Raw genomic sequence first — 19,493 nt, 5'->3', positions numbered from 1 at the left:
TATGTAACAAACCTGCACATCCTGCACATGTACCCCAGAACTTAAATAAAAATAAAAATAAAAAAAGAAAAGATGAAGCAGACAAATAGCTTGACCCCAGGAGCTGAATGATTTAATAGGGTGGGCAAAATATACACACAAATAACTCTTTAAAAAAGATGAAAAGTCTGGAAAACTAGTATGATATAATGAAATGTATCTGAAATTTGAAGTCAAAATTTGAATTTGAGACCTGGTTCTGAGACTTAAATTTTGTCACATGACCAGGTTTAGTAATTTATCCTCACTGAGCCTTAGTCCTAGTTCATACCCTAGTTCAATTTAATCAGAATGTCTGGAGATGGGATTCAAATATATGCATTTTTAAAGCCTGCAAAAGTGGCCATTACATGTAGCCATGGTTGAGAAGCACTGATCCAGTTTTATGCCCACAATTCACAGATAGGGAAACTTAGGACCATGAAGGTAAAAGCTGGCAAGCGCAAGAGTAGATCCAGGGATTCTGACTGTCCAGCTATTAGCTAAACAAGATGTTCCCTATTTGATCAAAAAGCCCAGAATACTTTCTGAAGAGAGTGATAGTGATTATTCAAAGCGTCAAATAACAATAGCTTCCCTTAGCCTCACTGTTTGAAACACAATTACTAAGCTCTAGTGTCACCCGGGTTGGTGGAACTCCGATTTAGACGTAAATCCAGGTTGATACGATACAGGGAGAGTGCATGCACGCGATTTTCTGTGACACAGGACTTCTGTACCGAAAACAGGCTAGAAAGGAGCATACCTCTCAAAATCAGGTTTTGGATGTACTTATTGATTACTTTTTGCCCTGAGGTCAGGAATAAAAATGTTGACCTTCAGGGGTTCTATGTTTCTTACACATTCATTGCTTAGGCGTCCCACACAAAAACCACTGGGGCAAGTCAGAGGGCAAATTTGGGAACTGAGCACTTAATGATTCAGCCATGAAATTTATTTGTATCTATACTGCTCTTCATTTTTCAAAATCCTTTCATATTTACTTAAATTTTTATCCATCTGCAATAAGTTGTTCAAAGTACTGTTCTAAAGTTTTATTCAGTTTTTATAACTAGGGTTGGATTGTAGTTTCCCTGTTTCAGACAGGTAATTTAGATTCAGAGAAGTGAAAGCTTCTCTCAAAGTCACAGGGAAAAGCAGAGAAATGAACAGAAAAGAATTTCAGTCTTCTGACACTTTTATTAGATATTCTGATGTTCTGAATTAACATATGTCTCAAAATTGTCCCTTATTTACCCAAACTCCCTCATTTCAGCATCTCAGAGATTCTCGACAAAGTGCAAGAAGATGCAGAAGATGTCCTCTTCAGTCTGGGCTTTTGCCAAGAGGATCACAAAGACACTTCTCGGATACCCGCCCGATTTTTCACCACCCCCTCTCAGGCCAAGGGCATTGATTTCCAGCTCTTCCTGAAGTCCCAGGTGCGGAGGATTGAAATGGAAGACCCCTGCCTCATGCTGGCCAGTGAGTATCCCTCCCAGACCCCTGCTCTATTTCCCTTACCCTTTAGATTTTCACAGCAGGACTCGGTGACTTCAAATCCTGCTTTCTCTTGGTTAGCTTTGACCCTTTGCCTATTGTGTCTATTTCCTCTTATGTCGTCTTCATTGAAGATGGAGAACTCTGTCTGATTCTTTCTCTTAAAGAAATAGCCTTCAAGAGACTTCAGGCCATTACTGCTTCCTTTAGGCCTTCTTGCCTTTTGGTGAATCGTATCAGCATGATGTCTATAAATCTTATCCCTCTTTTTTATTTCCCAGTTGGAATATCTACACGGGATGGGGTGCCAAGAAATCATGAAATTCAAGAAAAAGAACCCTGGGTGTTAGAAATCTAAAAGGGAGAAACACTAGTAGGAAAATTGGAAGCTTCTCCTTGAATTTTGAGCTTTGGGGAGCCTTCTGAAGGGAATGATTTAAGAAAATTTGCTGATGAACCCCAGACTCACCATCTTTAACTCTTTTACCCAGGCAGGTTTAAGCAGGTGCAAACACTGGCTGTCACAGCTGATGCCTTCTTCTGTCTCTACTCCTACGTATCTAAGACACCCGTCCAAAAGTTCACACCATCCCACATGTTCTGGAATTGCAACCATCCAACTGATGTGCCATCCATCAGGATTCTGTCCCGAGAGCCTGAACCCCACTCACCCAGAGACCGCCTTCGGAAAGCCATCTCCAAGATGTGTCTGTACACATGCCCCCGAGATCGGCCACCACCACCCCACAACGCCCCCAGAAAGAACAGTTTGGACCAAGTTGTGTTGGAAGTGATGGACAAAGTGAAAGAAGAGAAGCAGGTCCTCCAGCAAGACTCTGATTTGGGACAATTCTCACAGGAAGATCCTGTGCCCCCTGTTGAGGGTGAAAAGCTGCCCACTTCTCCCTATCCATGTGTCCTCTGCTGCAAAGAGGAAACACAGCAAGGGATGTCCACAGTGCTAGCACCATCGCAAACTCTGGATTCGAACCCCAAGGTACCCTGTTGCACACATTCTCTGCCCATAGAAGATCCACAGTGGAGCACAGACCCAGCTCAGATAAGGAGAGAGCTGTGTAGTCTACCAGCCACCAATACGGAAACCCATCCAGCCAAGGATGAGACTTTCTGGAAAAGAAAGAGCAGAGCAAGAAAGAGCCTGTTCCAGAAGAATCTCATGGGCAGGAAGGTTAAGTCCTTGGACCTGTCCAGCACCCAGCAGAAATGGAAGCAGAGTGTAGACAGACCAGAACTGCGTCGGTCTTTAAGCCAGCAGCCACAGGACACTTTTGACTTGGAGGAGGTAAGTGGGTTGGAGGTGAGGGAGAGACTGGCAGAGAAAGGCTGTAGATTCTTTCCCAGAAGATGAAGGGTTAGGACCCTTGGGGGAAAAAAAATCCAGGCTTCCTGTCCTAGCCAGATATATACTTTCTGATTTGAATTCAGGTTTAATATACAGGGAGAAAGAGAAAGAGGCCTGGTTTCCTAAGAGCAGTCAAGTTTTCAGAGCTCCTTTGGTAATACTTACCTGATCTGATTGCCATTTAATGTTCTCATTAAGTACACCTGTCATTACCATTTGCTGTGGTCCTCATAAGATTACAAATGGAGAGCAGTTTTACACAAAGCTAACCACTCTTAAATAAAATAAATTCTCCCTTACCTTGACAAATATCTAACCATAAAGACCTAGAAGTCCAGATTTCAATCTAGGATTCTCAGACTCTTAGGACTTCTGTGCTAGAACGTGACAGTGTGAGCAGAACCACTCCCCAGCTCCTGACCTGTCCCCTTCTCTTCCCATGCCCAGACCTGTCCTATACCATCAGGGACCTTGCATGCCCATGTTTGGTCACCCGAGCCTGCACATCCAAATGCCACAAGCTCCCACCTACACAAACAGCCATCAGTCATCATTCGGGCCTAGGTTGCATACAATACTGGAGAGGTCAGCCCTTGAGAGAACAGTCATCAGTCAAAACCAGCGCACGTTCCTGCAACCGGCTTGGGGCCATTTGACCAGCAAACCTTGTGATTCTGGGTAACCAAAGAACGTTCTAAAACGAATAGTGCAGGACACATGGGCACATTCTCTAAGTCCACCAACTCTTTACATTGTCTAAGTCCACCAACTCTTCTGACCCTCTAAAACTCAGAACTCCTCTTGCCTGGGTCTATGGAAGGTACTTCCATGAGGTATTGGGATCTCTTTAAAAAGCTTTTTAATCCTTGCCACAAAAGAAGCCGTGATTATTTGAAATATCATTTGCATGTATGTCACCTCTCCTTGAATGTAGAGCCACACCTCAGCTCCTGCCTTCCTCATTACTGTGTCCCTGACACCACAGAAGAGGGTGTCTCTCAAATACACTCAGCCTCCTTCCCCTACAGCTACCTGCCACCTGCACCTTTCCTTACCCCCTTTCCCCCTTGGCTCTGGCTGAGGTCTGTGGGATCTTGGTTACAGGTGCAAAGCAACAGTGAAGAGGAGGAGAGTCAGAGTCGCTGGCCCAGCAGACAGAGGCACCCGCCCCACCACCAGGCTTTTGCTGGCAAAGACTCGTGAAGTAAGTGGGCCTCTCTCAGGCAGTTCTCAAACCTGGCTGCACATTGTAATCAAATGAGGAAGGTTTTTAAAAAAAATACCCATAATAAAGGGTCCCACATCCTGTGGTTCTGATTTAATTGGAAACCAATGACTAATTATTTTAAGCTTCCAGGTGATTCTATTATGGCTGGAAAATACTTCTCTAGATCAATGATGCTCAGGCTTTGGCAGCCACCACAATCACGTGGAGGGCTTGTTAAAATACAAATGACTGGATCCCAACTCCCAGAGTGTCTGATTGAGTTGGCCTGGATAGAACCAAAGAATTTGCATTTCTAAGAAGTTCTCAGGTGATGCTATTGCTGCTGGTCTGGTAATCACAGTCTGAGAAATGCTGTTCCTGAGACATTGTGTAGAACTTTAATATTCAAAATGTAGTCTACAGATACAAGCAGCATCAGCATCAGCATCCCCTGGGATTCTGTTAGAAATGTGGACTGTCAGCCCCTACCCCAGACGTAAAGAATCACAGTTTTACCAAGATCTTTAGGTTAGATAATTCATTGCATATTGAAGTTTGAAACGCATTGTAGTAGAAGTTTTGTAACAGGTGAGGACCAGCCATGGCAATCAATATCCCAACACCTGCTTTCAGCTATGTTCTAATCAGCCCACATCATTGGACTCGGCAGACTCCTCAATGTACCTCCCAGTTATGCTCATTTAGGGTCTGATCTCCTTTCTGCAACTACGGTCTGATGAGCATAGCTCTCCCTCCCCTTGTCAAAGCAGGAAATGAATTTCACACTGTTATTTATTACAGCTAAAATTTCTTTCCTCCAGATATGAGTTTTTCAGTATTAATTTTCTTTCAGAGGAATCTCTTATACCTTTAAATAGTTTGGCCAGTAATTTATTATTTAAACTAATGAAAACTAGTCTTCCTGTAGTTTTAACCACCCATCTACTACAACCACAAAGAAAATGACATAAGGGATAATGGTGTTTTCCCCAGATAGTATAAATTAAAATCTTTATTGAATTAAGTAAATAAACCTTGCTTAGAGATTCCTTTGTTTTGGATATCTGGGTACCATTTTCTGCATTTTCTAGTCCAATTGTTTTCTTGGTTAATACTCCAAAATATCAGTGGTACTTGCTCAGACACACAAATATATTTACAACTCTAACTGTTTTAATTCTAATTCTCTGTGGTTTTAGGAATCTAAAACTCTTCTTTCTCTCTTACCTACTACCAACATCTCAGGGTATATGAATCATATGTATATACTTAGTCACCCACAAAAGAGGTAAATAGCAGAAGGCATCAATATGTCATGCGCACTTCAGGAAGTTTCAGATGGTTTCAGTTGCTGGTTTGGCACGTCAGGAGTTGGAAGTGGCCACTCTGCCCAAACAATAAGTAAAAAGCTGAACAGACTGAAAAATTAGTAACCGTTCTAGACCCATCAGAGAAGTGGGTCACAGGGCAAACCACTTCCCCTCAAATTAGAGAATGGGCAAATACAAAGATTTATGACTTATGGGAGCAAAAACCTCAAAGCATAAACTCCCCCAGCAATCAGAACCACAGTAGAGAACCCGGACAATAACCGAGGAATTACTGGATGCTCAGCATGGACCAGTCTGAGAAATAAAAACTCTAGGGAGACCCAGTCATTGGGAGGCCCCTTATTTCTGGGAGTCTTACTTCTAGGAGCTCAACCAGGTTCTCACAGGAAATACTGGAGAAAATTCCCCTAGTGTTTCCAACAGGGGACGGGAGAAAGGAACCATTTTGAAATGCACCAGAGCATTGTATTCCTCTTAACAAAGTCTTCCCTCGGGAGAAACTAGATACCAAAAACCTAACCGGATGAGGTTTTATCAGAGACTAACCGACCTGAAGGAAGGGAAACATGCAACTCCAGCCTACTCTAGCCAACCCGTCCCATCAAAGGGGACAGAGAGGACTGAGAAGCACAGATGAGAGTCACAATCCAGAGGCACAGGCTCACTGGAAGACTCAGACCTAACCATAAGACCATGGAACACTTCCTTTCTCCCTAAACCTTACCACCACATTACTAAAAGCCTATTTACATCAATTTCTTTTACTCAGTACATCGTGTCTAGTTATTAAAAAAAAAAAAAAGACATAGTAAAAGGCAAAAACAGGTTGAAGAAACAGAGAAAACATTACAACCAGTCTCAGATATGACAGGGATGTTAGGATTAGCAAACTGGAAATTTAAAACAATTCAAATGATAAGGGTTCTAATGGATAAAGTAGTCTGTGTGTAAGAACAGATGAGCAGAGAGATGGAAATCCTTAGAATAAAAAATAAATGCTAGAGATAAAAAATGGTGTCACAGAAATGAAGAATGCCTTTGATGGGCTTATTGGTGGACTGGACATGGCTGAGGAAAGAATCTCTGAGCTTGAGACTATAGCTATAAAAACCACCAAAACTTAAAAGCTAAGAGAAGAAGACTGAAAAAAAATAGAAGAGAATATCCAAGAAAGGGGACAGTTACAAAAGGTGTAACATATGCATAATGGAAATTCCAGAAGGAGAAGAAAGAGAGAAAGGAATAAAAGAAATATTTGAAACAATAACAATTGAGAATTTCCCCCAAATGAATGTCAGATACCAAACCACAGATCCAGAAAGCTCAGAGAACACTGAAAAGAATAAACGCAAAAAAAAAAAAAAAAAAAAAAAAAAAAAAAAAAAAAACCAAAAATCTACACCTAAGCATGTAACTTTTAAACTACAGAAAATCAAAAATAAAGGGAAAAATCATAAAAGAAGACAGAAGGAAAAAACACCTTACCTATAAAAGAAGAAAGATAAAAATTACATGCAAATTCTTCTCAGAAAATGTGTAGTGTATACTCACTCCACAAGTAGGTTCTTGCCAAGAACTGAATATACTCTAAAATGCAGCACTTTGCTTAAGTGTCGTTTGTCCAGCAGATGTCAGGCTTGCACAAGAAAAATGCCAAGATGTTCCACAAAGCAGGCTGTGTGCAGGATTTATATGGTTATACACTTCTGGGCAATCTATGCAACGCCCAGAACACAAGTTCCTCTCACAAACCTGTCCCAACTTTGTCTAAAGGTTAGTATTTTAAAATATCAGAATTGATTTGCTAGGGAGAAAGTATTGCTAGGAGTCACACATTTCCAGTACCTAACTAGATTCCATTTTCTGCCTGTGATGGGGCTTCATTACAGCATTTAAACCATTACCTGTATGTTTTAAAATGCTGTATTTTATTGATTCTAAGGCACACATTTTTCCACATTTTAACATCTCTGAAATTAGGTTGTGCCTTAAAATTCATAGTGTCAGCCAATTTAGTTGTCTTTATTTGCCTCCTTAAGTGAAAATGTAAAATAATTACGAGTCTTACAAAAGATAGTTTATCATAATCAATGAAATAGAATAAATTTATAAATTAAATACACTTTTTCTCTCAAGTAAATTAGGAAAATATTTTGTAGAATTTTTTTCTATAATTACCTAGAAAAATAAGAGACCTCTTCTTTCCTGACACAGTCTTTGGCTGAGGAAGGGGTCACAGTAGCTCCCAAATTTTTCCAATGTCCTGTGCATTTGTTTAACCATCTTTTCACAAAGCTATAACCTATTTCTCTCAATCCACTCCTCTATTACCCTTTAAGAAATCTCCAGAAGAGGGGAGAGCTATAGCAACAGCTCAGTACTGCCAATATTAAAGCCTGTGTGATAAATATGGAAGGCGGAAGTTCACTCACCACAATCAAAGTCAGAGCTAAGTGGGATATTTTTTTCAGTTCTGCTGGGAAATAGTCCCACTTCTCCCTTGTTCAGAGTCTGTAATTATTTCCTGGAGATTAATGATCTTCCATTATAATGTCGTTTCAAGTCCCAGGTATTAACTACTACTTGTTAGTAGTGGATAGGAAGTGGTAGCAGCACTCAGCCAGCCAACATGTAGCATTGTGCAGCCCGTGCATTGCCCAGAGACACCCAGCTGAGCAGGCAAATGGGAATTAGAATCCCGCCCTACTGAGCTTGCCATCCAAAAACTCTAGGGCTTTCATCTTCTAAGAGCGAGTTCCAATTTTTTCTAATTCATTCACATAAGGTGAGTGCCTTTCTGTAATTAGCACAAGGGCACTGCTGTGGTTTGAATGAATCCTGCAAAGTTGATATATTGGAACCTCAATCCCCAGTGCAGTGCTGAGAGGTCAAACCTTTGAGAGGTGATTAGGTCATGAGGGCTCTGTCCTCGTAAATGGATTAATGTCACTATTAATCCATGTGGGAGAGGATTCATTATCTCAAGTGAGCTTTTTATAAAACCAAGTTTGGCTGTGTCTTGTTTCTTGCTCTCTCGTGCTCTTCCCCCTCCATCTTCCACCATAGGGTGATGCTACAAGGAGGCCCTCACCAGATGCGGGCTTTTAACCTTGGATTTGCCAGCTTCCAGAATTGTAAGAAATAAATTTCTCTCCTTTAAAAATTGCCGTATCTGTGGTATTGTTATGGCAACATGAAATGAAGTCAAACAGGCACCTTTTCTATTGAAAGAGGACCTTGACTCCCAGCCAACAGCTTTCTTCACTTGCCACCTTCTCATTTAGTGTCTGCTTGGAAAGAGGTTTTAATCTTCCTCCAAGTTCCGAGGAAGGATGACCCACACCTTTCCTCATGATTTCCACCATGCTCAAAAATGTCAAATTCACAGCCCTTTCTATTTGTTTCCTGTGTTGACATTTAAACCACTTGACCTTTATCATGCTTATAAGAGGCAGAGCCAAGGAGAAAGTTTTTATATTTTGTTGTTCTTTTTGTTTCTTTTACCAGATCTGAGGTAGCACAGGCCAATATTTATTCTCTTTGTGAAGTGACCATATCTAGAGGTGGAAGTTCATTTTTTTGGTCAACCCTGCTGGTGGCAGCAGAAGAGACAGGAGGGACTGGGGGGAATGTTCATTCAGAGCACAAGACAAAGAAGAAAACTAGTTTGAGATACCCCCAAATGGTGGGTAACTCAAAGCACTATCTGTTTTGCGCTTGGTGGAACCTATGTAAGTTGGGTAGCTGCAGTCTTCTCTTTGATGTAAGATGGTTCTGTATGATAATATTACCAATAACAACAAATATATGTAGGTATTACTACATAGCAGACAGAATCCTTAGCACTTATGGATATTAAATCGTTTCATCCTATGATATAAGATCTTTCATTATTCCCCATTTTATAGATGATGATACTGGACACAGTTATTTTTATACCAAAATAAATTCTGAAGAGGGACTGTCAGATGTGAAGTGTAGGAAGAGATTAGACAAGGCGGAGGGACAGTGGGAGCACACCATGAAAATGTGAATATTTTTCCACCTCATTTACAATTCTTACCAACATTGTTTTGCCTCTGTTGGGAAAATATAATTAAAACAAAATCTCCTCCCACCCCAGGAAATCACTCCACAAAGGTGCAAAAGAAAGAAAGCAGTTTTATTTTTGAATAAGCATTGAAGCAGACTATGATATGCATTACAGAACATCCACTAAACAGATTGCAAAGACAGAACGAAATCTTACCCTTGTACGTAGCCAAGCAGATACAACCCATTACATGGCTGTTGTCAAATAAACAATACTTTGTCCTCAAGTAAGAAGACTTAACAGAATCATCTGTGGCTCACAGTTCACCCTAGACTTGCCTGGTAATTGGAGTGGCCATCTGTGTCAGTCAAGTGGCTTTATGCAAAGAAAAAAATAAACTTCTCATATTTTTAAGACAGGAAGTGGTCTTGCAAGTTAAAAAAAGTGCTTAAGTTAGACGTCCACCTGCCCACGGAGACTAGAAGAGAAAGGTTCTATCTTCCTTGATAATTACATCTCAAAGGGATGGTTGTCAACCTTTGCCCATTTTTTAATTGGATGATCTATTTGTTTGTTTTGTTATTAAGTTGAAGACATTTCTTATATATTTTGGAATTATCATTTATTGAAAGAAGACATACAAGTGCCCAACAGGTATATCAAAAGATTCTCAATATCACTAATCGTCAAGAAAATGCAAATCAAAATCACAATGAAATATTACCTTAAACGTGTTAGGATGGCTATTAGTGAGAAAAAAGATAGATGTTGGCAAGGATGTAGAGTAACTGGAACTTCTGTACACTGTTGGTAGGAATGTAACATGGTGCAAAGGCTATGGAAAACCTTACTAAGTTTCCTACAAAAATAAAAAGTGGAACTACCATATGATGTAGCAATCCTATTTCTGGGTATTTATCCAAAAGAATTGAAATCAGGATCCTGAAGAGACATTAGCACTCCTATTTTCACTGCAGCACTATTCCCAGTGACTAAGATGTGGAAAGAAACTTAATGTCCATCAGTGGATGAATGGATAAAGAAAATGTGACATATATATACAGTGAAATATTATTCAGCCTTTAAAAGAAAGGAAGCCTTGCAATATGTGATGGCATGGATGAATCTTGTGGACATCATCTCTCTATATAAGACTTACGTAAGACAATATTTCTGAAAATGCTATACAGTATAATTACTAGAGGCTCTTTCTACCAGAAGGACTGTGTAAAGTAGTGTGGATGAAGCCGGGACCTCCTCTTCTCTGCACATCCTCAAAAACAATGCTTACATTGCTTTTGATGTGAATGTTGACACCTGAAGTCGCGTGCCTTGGCAGCGTTGGAAGTAGCCTTGGTGATCCATTTGAACTACAACTTAGAAAATGGGGATTATGCCGGGCAAATAGAAATTATCTTTCCACCTTCCACAGCCAAGGAAAGAATGAGACAGTATAGACAAAGGGAAGACTGAGGAAGAGACAAGAAGATACAGCAGTCTTCTTTTGTCTGTGGTTTTGCATTTTGTGATTTCATTTACCTGAAATCCATTTTATACTTGAATGGGCTCAGGAAAAGAAAAGGACTTAACAAGATCATGCAACTAGTTAGTATCAGAGCCAGAACTAAGGCCCAGGTCTCCTGAAATTCAAGTCAATGCCATTTTGATCACAGCATATGGCCCTGATTGAGCAGGAGTTTAGGCTGTTACTGTGGATCTGGGCAAGCCTCACTACCTGTACTTGGATCTGACCTTCATTTACTGTGTGCCTTGACCCTTTAAGCTAAGTAGCAATTCTCTCACTACCTTTGTCACCACTGAAATGTACTTGCCTTCTTGTAAACTCACCAGCAAGAGAAGCATTATACGGAATAAACAGAAATGTTCACAGGATGCTTTGAGCACATAGTTTAGTGAAAAACATGACAAGAAAATCAGCAATTATTAATACTTTTCATTAAATGCCATAAGGACCAGAAATTAACCTCTCAGAAGATGACATTACTTTTTTTAACGATGTGTGTTGGCAAAGATGTAGCAAAGGTAAGTCTGGACAGATGCGTCCAACATTGAACAGGGAGAAGGTGACTGAGGAGAGTAGAAAAAGGAAAAGCAGAATATTGATATTCTAGGCAGAGAGAAAGATAAGTTCAAAAACAGGTGAATGGAATACCACATTGTGTTCTGAAACTACACCTTATGCCTAGTGGGAGAAAGGGGATGTGCTGGAGAAAGATCAAAACTGAAAATAAGAAAGATAAATAGAAAGGAAGTTATAAAACAAAGTCTCCTGTGTTATTTTAAGTGTTTTGATTTAGTCTAAGACAGGAACCCACTGAAAAACTTACAAAGGAAGTGATGTGATTAAATTTGTCTTTTAGAAAGATGATTCTGGCAGAAGTATGGGAGATGGACTGGGTAGGAAGCCAGCGGAGTAAGGAAAATAATTTAAGAATCGACTGCAGAAACCTAAGTAGAAATGTGATGATCAGAAATAAGCTGTAGGCAGTGGGAATGGAGGGGAAGATGAGTGAGATTCTGAGATATTTAGAAGGTAAAATGTCTAAGCTAGGACCGATTAGACTTGTGTTTGGGGAGGAAAAATGGAATAAGGAACAGAAAGAAAGATAAGGCATACAGGTTTCCTCTTGGGCGATTAAATGTATGTAAATATCATTTTATTAAGAATGAAGTAAAATAGGAATAACACTTTGGAAGGCAAATATATTAAAGTATAATTTTCAAAAAGGTAAAATAATGACTCTCATGCAAATGTAGATAAACATGTTCAAAGACTTTACTGAACTCATTAATTACTAAAGGTACCAGCAATATGCTTGACCTGGTCCAAAGACTATTTGAGAAGTCAGTTTATACAGAGAGATAACTTAATAGATTGCCATATTAGATACAAAACTGGTTAATATTCAATAACAGCATAAACTTTATCTCTCGGATTACTGGTTCCACTGGATGGAAATTCTTTGCATCTCTACCCAACATAAATCTCTAAAGTAATCTCTGCCCTTGCAAAATTGTAAAATAGCAGTGTAAAGAGAAAGTCAAGATTAACACTGTACTGAAAGAATATCTAGTTATCTTGTTTGACTATTTAGAAAAAGCTGATGAGTTTGTATCTGAACATGGTGAGTGTAAGGTACTTCTAAAATACTATAAAAAAGAGGCCCATGTCTTCATTGATTTTCTGTTGCTATAATAGAACATTACAAGCTGGTTATTTTACTTTATAAAAGAAATTTATTTACTACAGTTCTGGGAGCTGGGAAGTCCAAGGTTGAGGGACCACATCTGGTGAGGGCCTTCTTACTGCTTCATAACATGGCAGAGAATATCACATGGTAAAAAAGCAAGCACATGCCCTCTCAGCTCTCCCTTCCTCTTCTTATCAAGCCAACAGTCCCATCATGGGACCTCAACCTGATGGGTTTATCTAATCCTAATTGTTTCCCTAAAACCTCACCTCTTGATACTATCACGATGGCAATTAAATTCCAACATGAATTTTGGAGGGCAAACTCAAACAGCAATCCATAAGGCAGTTGGATAAAGGAATCTAGAAATTGAGGTTTTTGGAGTTCAAGGCTTACTTATAATAGGTGAAGGCATGAGGAAAGATAGCTTACCCAAGAAAGTATGCAGAATCAGAATCTGAAGTAAAAAAGAAACTTAGAAATATTAATATTTAAGGATTTATCAAGAAACAATGTATATAAAGGAGTAATATTGATTAGAAAAAAAAAGTTGCAAATAGAAACCAAGTGATGTTTCTCTCAAGAAGGAGGGTGTAGTCTTCAGTAACATTTACCATAAAATATCCAATAGGAAGGAGAATGGAAAGATACCATTGTATTTGTGACTAGATAACAATTACTAACCTTGATAAGAATATTTTTATTTGGGTGACAAGACTTTAAAATATTAATATGAAAAGTGAGGAAGAAATGATGAAAAGAAAGTAGGTAAATAATTTTTTTCTAGGATGGGGAAAGTTTCAGCATACAGTAAATATTTCCCTGGAAAGAAAGAATCAATAGAATGGGAAAGGCCATGGTTTAGGAGGGAAGGGATTGTATGAGTCTGTTCTCACATTGCTACAAGGACCTACCTGAGAATGGGTAATTTATAGAGAAAAGAGGTTTAATTGGCTCATGGTTCCATAGGCTGTGCAGGAAGCATGGCTGTGGAGACCTCAGGAACTTTCATTCATGGCAGAAGGGGAAGGGGAAACAAGCACATATTCACATGGTCAGCAGAAGAGAGAGAGAAGGGGGAAGTGCTCCACACTTTTAAATAACCAGCTCTCATGAGAATTCACTCACTGTCATGAGAACAGCAAGGGGGAAATCTGCTCCTATGATCCAGTCACCTCCCATGAGGTCCCACCTCCAACACTCAGGATCACAATTCAACAGGATGTTTTGGTGGGGACACAGAGCCAAACCATATCAGGGATGATGATGGTGTGAAGTCACTGAGAACTGGGATGAGATGAGATCCAAGGCACTTTTGGAGGGTGTAGCTAGCCATAAAGTAGTGTGACAGATATTTCTCTGAGATCAGAGCAAAGACAAAATGAAAAAAAAATTATATGTGTCAATACAGTTATATTGGTCATCTGGAGAGGAAGTCAAGAAAAATTCTGCCTATTTCTTTCTCTCTTTTTCCTGTAGGGTCATTACTAAAAAGTGTGAGTCAGGAAAAGAATGGTAAAAATTTGAGAATTCTACTATGGGGAAAAAACAAGAGAAATAATTATTAATAGAAAATGCATTGCTAGTTGAATAGGTGAATAATGTTAGACTCATTTCAAGGTGCAGAACATGAATTGATAGTGGTTTAGTGATATTCTCCAACAGTGCTCAGCAATCTATACAAAAGAATAAAGGTATAAATATATGCTTTTATAAGTATTAAACAGTAAGAGGTAAATTCTTGCAGGAATCTCACCTCATGATGAAAAGAACAGAAACCGTAAGTCACATGACTCTGCTGCTGCTGCTGCTGCTAATGACTTTAAATATCACTTATAATACTGAGAAACATTTCCACAGCTGAGGTATGAAAATTCCTACTAACCTCAGTACCCAAAGTTGTTTCAAAAATGCATGATATGTATCCTTTTTATTCCCATTGCAGGCTTTCTCCGCCACCACAACAGCATGTGGTCTGACAGAAGTGGCTTCATAGAAAACCTAATTCCAACCTCTTGCAGGAAACTGCACTGCCCTCAACATACAGCCCCTACACCTTGGTCCTCCAAACCCCCAAATTCTGCAGGAGAAAGGCAGCATGGTACATGGGAAAGAAGACCAGACTGAGCGATTTGGAATCTACATCCTAATGCTGCCACAAGCTGCATGCACAGAGAAAGACCTTAGGCACATCATTTTGTTTCTCTGTACACTGGTGTATCTACTATGTATGTATTAAAATATATAATATGGACCACAGTAAACTGGACAAAGCCTTAATTTTCTCCCAAGCTTTGACATTGCCAAGGGCAGTTAGGAGACTTCAGGATCAAGTTTAGGGGACAAGTTTGTTTCTAGTACTTTCAAAGGGCCCAAGCTAAGAGAGGAAGGACATCTCACTTTCTGGCTCTAAAAGCATGCTTCATCTCACAGTAGGATTCCCTCTATACCTCTGTTCATCCCTGTGTTCCTAACTAAATTCCAGAAAATCTTCCACAACACCAGAGTCCTATCTTTCTTCTTGAGACCTCCTTTGAAGAAATCAACTTGGAGGCTCCTCCTTAAATCCAGTTTCTTTTTCTACCCAAAATTTTGCATCTTTATAGAAAAAGAGATAAGTAGGATTCAGAGTCTCTTCTCCTAGCCGTTGTGGGGGAAGAAAACACTATTTCTGCTGGCAGAAAACAATACAAATAATTTTTTTTAAATCATGGCATGTTTTTAAAGCTAATTAACAGCTGTAGTTTGCTTTGGAAGTTAAATGTTTTGTCAATAAACAGGGCTTGAGCACATGTAGTGCTCTCTTAGGCAGTATGAGGTTTCAGAGCATCTTGGACACATTTCTCCCCTGAGAAAGTGTTAGTATTAATAGGATGGGAGAAGTAAGATATATGCATTTCCAGAAGTGTATTATTTGGCTGCCTAATAAATTATGAGACAAAAAAAATGACAGGAAGAGAGGGACTTGAGGGAATTTGAGGGAAATCATAACTAAAAGTGAAAAGGAAAAAGTTACACCAGACATGATAAACAGAAGTTGATTTTGTTCTGATGCTATTGCCAGCATTAGGGGAGAAGGCACAAACTAAATCTGATACCTAGTGAGGCAGAGACAAAGGGCTAGGGTGGAAAAATTTTAAACCATCTGTGTTTACTAATTCGCCATACCAAAAGAAAAAAATGAACTTTCTCCTATTAAGATAGTTTTGCAATTTGGAAAAAGCCCCCATTCCAAGTTTCCTACCCTTCCCACCCACAGAAACCAGGAGACAGGGGCACAACCTTCCTTGATGTTTGCATTTCAAAGAGGTGGTTCTCAGGTCCTAGAGAAAGATATTCCTGAGTTGTAAAACTGGAAAGAGGCTGTGAGAAGATTTACATCTCAAGAAATAGAAAGAACTACCATAAATTTTCCTAAAGCAAATATTCTTAAGGGAGGTCAAAGGCCTGGAGTCAGGAAGAAACCTATTTGGGCAAGCTGAGGGGAAAGTTAAGGCTATCTTGGTCACGAGAGAACAGAAAGAGCTGAGAGTATTTCATTTAAAGAATGATATAGTCCATTCTCACACTGCTATAAATAAATACCTGAGACTGGGTAATTTATACAGAAAAGAGGTTTGATTAGCTCATAGTTCTGCAGGCTATACAGGAAGCATAGCAACATCAGCTTCTGGGGAGGCCTCAGGGAGCTTTAACTCATGGAAGGCAAAGTGGGAGCAGGTATCTTACATGGTGTGAGCAGGAGGAACAGAGAAAAGGGGAGGTGCTAACACTTTCAAATGACCAGATCCTGTGAGAAGTCACTCACTATACAGTACCAAGGGGAGATGGTGCTAAACCATTAATGAAAACTCTACCCGGCAATCTAATCACCACCCACCAGGCCCCACCTCCAACAATGGGGATTACAATTTGACATGAGATTTGGGCAGGGAAGCAGAACCAAACTGTCAGGCCTCTGAGCCCAAGCTAAGCCATCATGTCCCCTGTGACCTGCACGTATATATCCAGATGGCCTGAAGCAAGTGAAGAATCACAAAAGAAGGGAAAATGGCTGGTTCCTGCCTTAACTGATGACATTACCTTGTGAAATTCCTTCCCCTGGCTCAGAAGCTCCCCCACTGAGCATCTTTTGACACCCATCCCTGCCCGCCAGAGAACAACCTGCTTTGACTGTAACTTTCCACTATCTACCCAAATCCTATAAAATGGCCCCGCCCCTATATCCCTTTGCTGACTCTCTTTTCAGACTCAGCCCACCTGCACCTATGTGATTAAAAAGCTTTATTGCTCACACAAAGCCTGTTTGGTGGTCTCTTCACAAGGACATGCATGACACAAACCATGTTAAGAACCTGAGACTAACAGCATCCTTGATCCCATCTCCATGAGGAAATGGGTTGGGGCTGCAGAATGAGGCAATCCCCACAATCAATTCTGCCAAACACTACTCCTCAACAACTGAAAGTGGACAACTGAAAGGCATCTAGGGAGCATGTCTATCAGAGATCTCGTTTTGGAGGTAGTGGGGTATGGTCAAGATAATCTCCTCTGTTCCCTAGGGGCTTCCTAGTCTCTAGTCTCAGGCCACACAGTCCATGAGGAGTGACTGATGGATCTGCACAGGGAACACTAGGGAGGGGGAAAGAAACAATGCATGCTTCCCTGCTGCCCTACCCTCTCCACCCACCTCAAAGTTTCTGAAAGAACTGAATTGGTGAGAGTGAATCTTTTGCAGCAAGTTCTATTATTAACCCTGAGAACAACGACTTCCCTTGCTCCCCTGCTGCCTTAGCTCTCTCCAGAATCTGCCTGGCTCCATCTCCTCCAATTGACTACCAGGGAGTACCAGACTCCTCTGCCAGCCTCCCCAGCCACAAACTGTCCTTAAGTGAAAGGACGATGAGGCGATGGAACTACGGAGTCTGCACTCCAAGGGAACTGGCTGATTGCTGCTGGACAACTGCTCATTGTTTCTAGCCCCCTCTGCAGTTCCCTCCTCTCTCCCATGTGAGTGACAGAAGCTGGGTGGATGGCAGAGCTGCTGCATCATTTAGGAAAAGTGGATTAGACACATGGCAATTCAGTGGCTTCTTAAGCGGAGTGCAGCGCTGCAGTCTTGATAAAGTTGTAGGCTTGTTTACAAGCTGTAAACCAAATTGTTACACTGTGAACTTAGCAAAACAGGGGCTAATATTTCCATTCCCAATGGGTAAACTGAGGCTGGAAATTACAGACTATCACAATTCAAAAGGACTAACCCAGTTGTCTCGTTGAAAAGAAACAAAAAAGGGCCAGAGAGAGCAAAGGAATGTGATCAAGATCGCAGACTGGCATCCAGGGCTAGAGCTGTGTTCCTATGGCCATGAGCAGAAGTGCTTTTTTTTTTCTATTATATGCATTCTCCATGTTGTCCAAGCCTTTCCCCCAATTCTTCACTATCCCCTTTCAGTGCTGACTTATCTCAGCCATGACTTTCTCCCACCCCCTATTTCTCTCCTGCATTATCTGAAAGCCCTGTAGAAGGAAGAGAGGCCAATCTGGGAGATAGGCTGTCCTCAGGAAACAGGCCGGACCTCATAAGTGCTGCCCAAAAAAACAAAAAGTGACAAGTGTATGTATGCAAATTAGAGTTCCTAAGTGAATTCTAAGGGGAGGCCAAGGAAAGCCAAGGTCATTACAGGGAGCTAATTCCAAGGAAAGTGACATTGGTGGAGAAGCATTTAGGAGATCACTTTTCTGAGTTACAGAAAGGCCTCTGAGGCTACTGGGTGGAATAGGGCAGTGGAGGCTGCTGGGATGGGAAGTGAGGGAGAGGAGGCTTTCATCTGGCTTGAAGAGGATATAGACTGTTAAATTTTAAAAGTAGAAGACTATTAGCCTGAGGCTGTGACTGTAATTTGAGTTGCTTTCTAACAAACTGCAACCTAATTTAAGAGCACAGGACTACCTCATCTGAATTCTCAGATATTGCACATTCAGTTCCAGACCACTGCAATAAAGCAAATATGACAGTAAAGTGAGTCATATGAATTTTTAGTTTCCCAGTGCATATAAAAATTATGTTTACACTATATGGCCATCTATTAAGTGTGTGATAGCCTTATGTCTAAAAAAGTATACATCTTAATATTAAAATATTCTATTAATTACTAAAAGATGCCAAGGATCATCTGAACCTTCAGCAAGTCATAACCTTGTTGCTGGTAGAGTATCTTGCCTCCATGTTGATGACTGATGACTGATCAGGGTGGTGGGTGCTAATGGTTGGTGTGGCTATAGCAGTTTCTTAAAATAAAACAATAAAGTTTGTGCATTGATTGACTCTTTCATGAAAGATTTCTCTGTAGCTTTCAATGCTGTTTGATAGCATTTTACCCACAGCAGAACTTCTTTCAAAATTTGAGTTAATCCTCTCAACCCCCACTGCCACTTTATCTAAGTTTATGTAATAGTCTAAATCTTTTGTCGTCATTTCAAGAACGAATACAACGTCTTCGCCAGGAGTACATTGCATCTCAGGAAACCAATTTCTTTGCTCATCCATAAGAACTAACTCCTTTTTTTTTTTTCTTTTTTTTTTTCTTTTTTCTTTTTTTTTTTTTTTGAGACGGAGTTGTGCTCTTGCTGCCCAGGTTGGAGTGCAATGGTGTGATCTGGGCTCACTGCAGCCTCCACCTCCTGGGTTCAAGCAATTCTTCTGCCTCAGCCTCCCAAGTGGCTGGGATTACAGGCACACTCCACCATGCCTGGCTAATTTTTGTATTTCTAGCAGAGACAGGATTTCACCATGTTGGTCAGGCTGGTCTCCAACTCCTGACCTCAGGTG

General features: G+C 40.4%; 1 protein-coding gene across 4 annotated transcripts in view; it reads left to right on the top strand.

The window, feature by feature from the left end:
- The window catches only part of TESPA1 (thymocyte expressed, positive selection associated 1), a 34,146-nt gene extending 19,218 nt beyond the window's left edge, over window positions 1–14,928 (top strand). For all 4 annotated transcript variants that reach the window (XM_015430993.4, XM_074005914.1, XM_015430992.4 and 1 more), the window contains 4 exons: window positions 1,295–1,503; window positions 2,010–2,821; window positions 3,986–4,085; window positions 14,610–14,928. In XM_015430993.4, the coding sequence (XP_015286479.2) occupies window positions 1,295–1,503; window positions 2,010–2,821; window positions 3,986–4,084 (1,120 nt within the window). In that variant the 3' untranslated portion in view covers window position 4,085; window positions 14,610–14,928. The remainder of the gene's footprint in view (window positions 1–1,294; window positions 1,504–2,009; window positions 2,822–3,985; window positions 4,086–14,609) is intronic.
- Window positions 14,929–19,493: the final 4,565 nt, after the last annotated feature.

Source organism: Macaca fascicularis, chromosome 11, assembly GCF_037993035.2.
Source record: "Macaca fascicularis isolate 582-1 chromosome 11, T2T-MFA8v1.1".
Taxonomy (NCBI): Eukaryota; Metazoa; Chordata; class Mammalia; order Primates; family Cercopithecidae; genus Macaca; species Macaca fascicularis.
The sequence above is the reverse complement of the archived record's forward strand: the minus strand, read 5'-3'. Positions and strand labels throughout refer to the sequence as shown.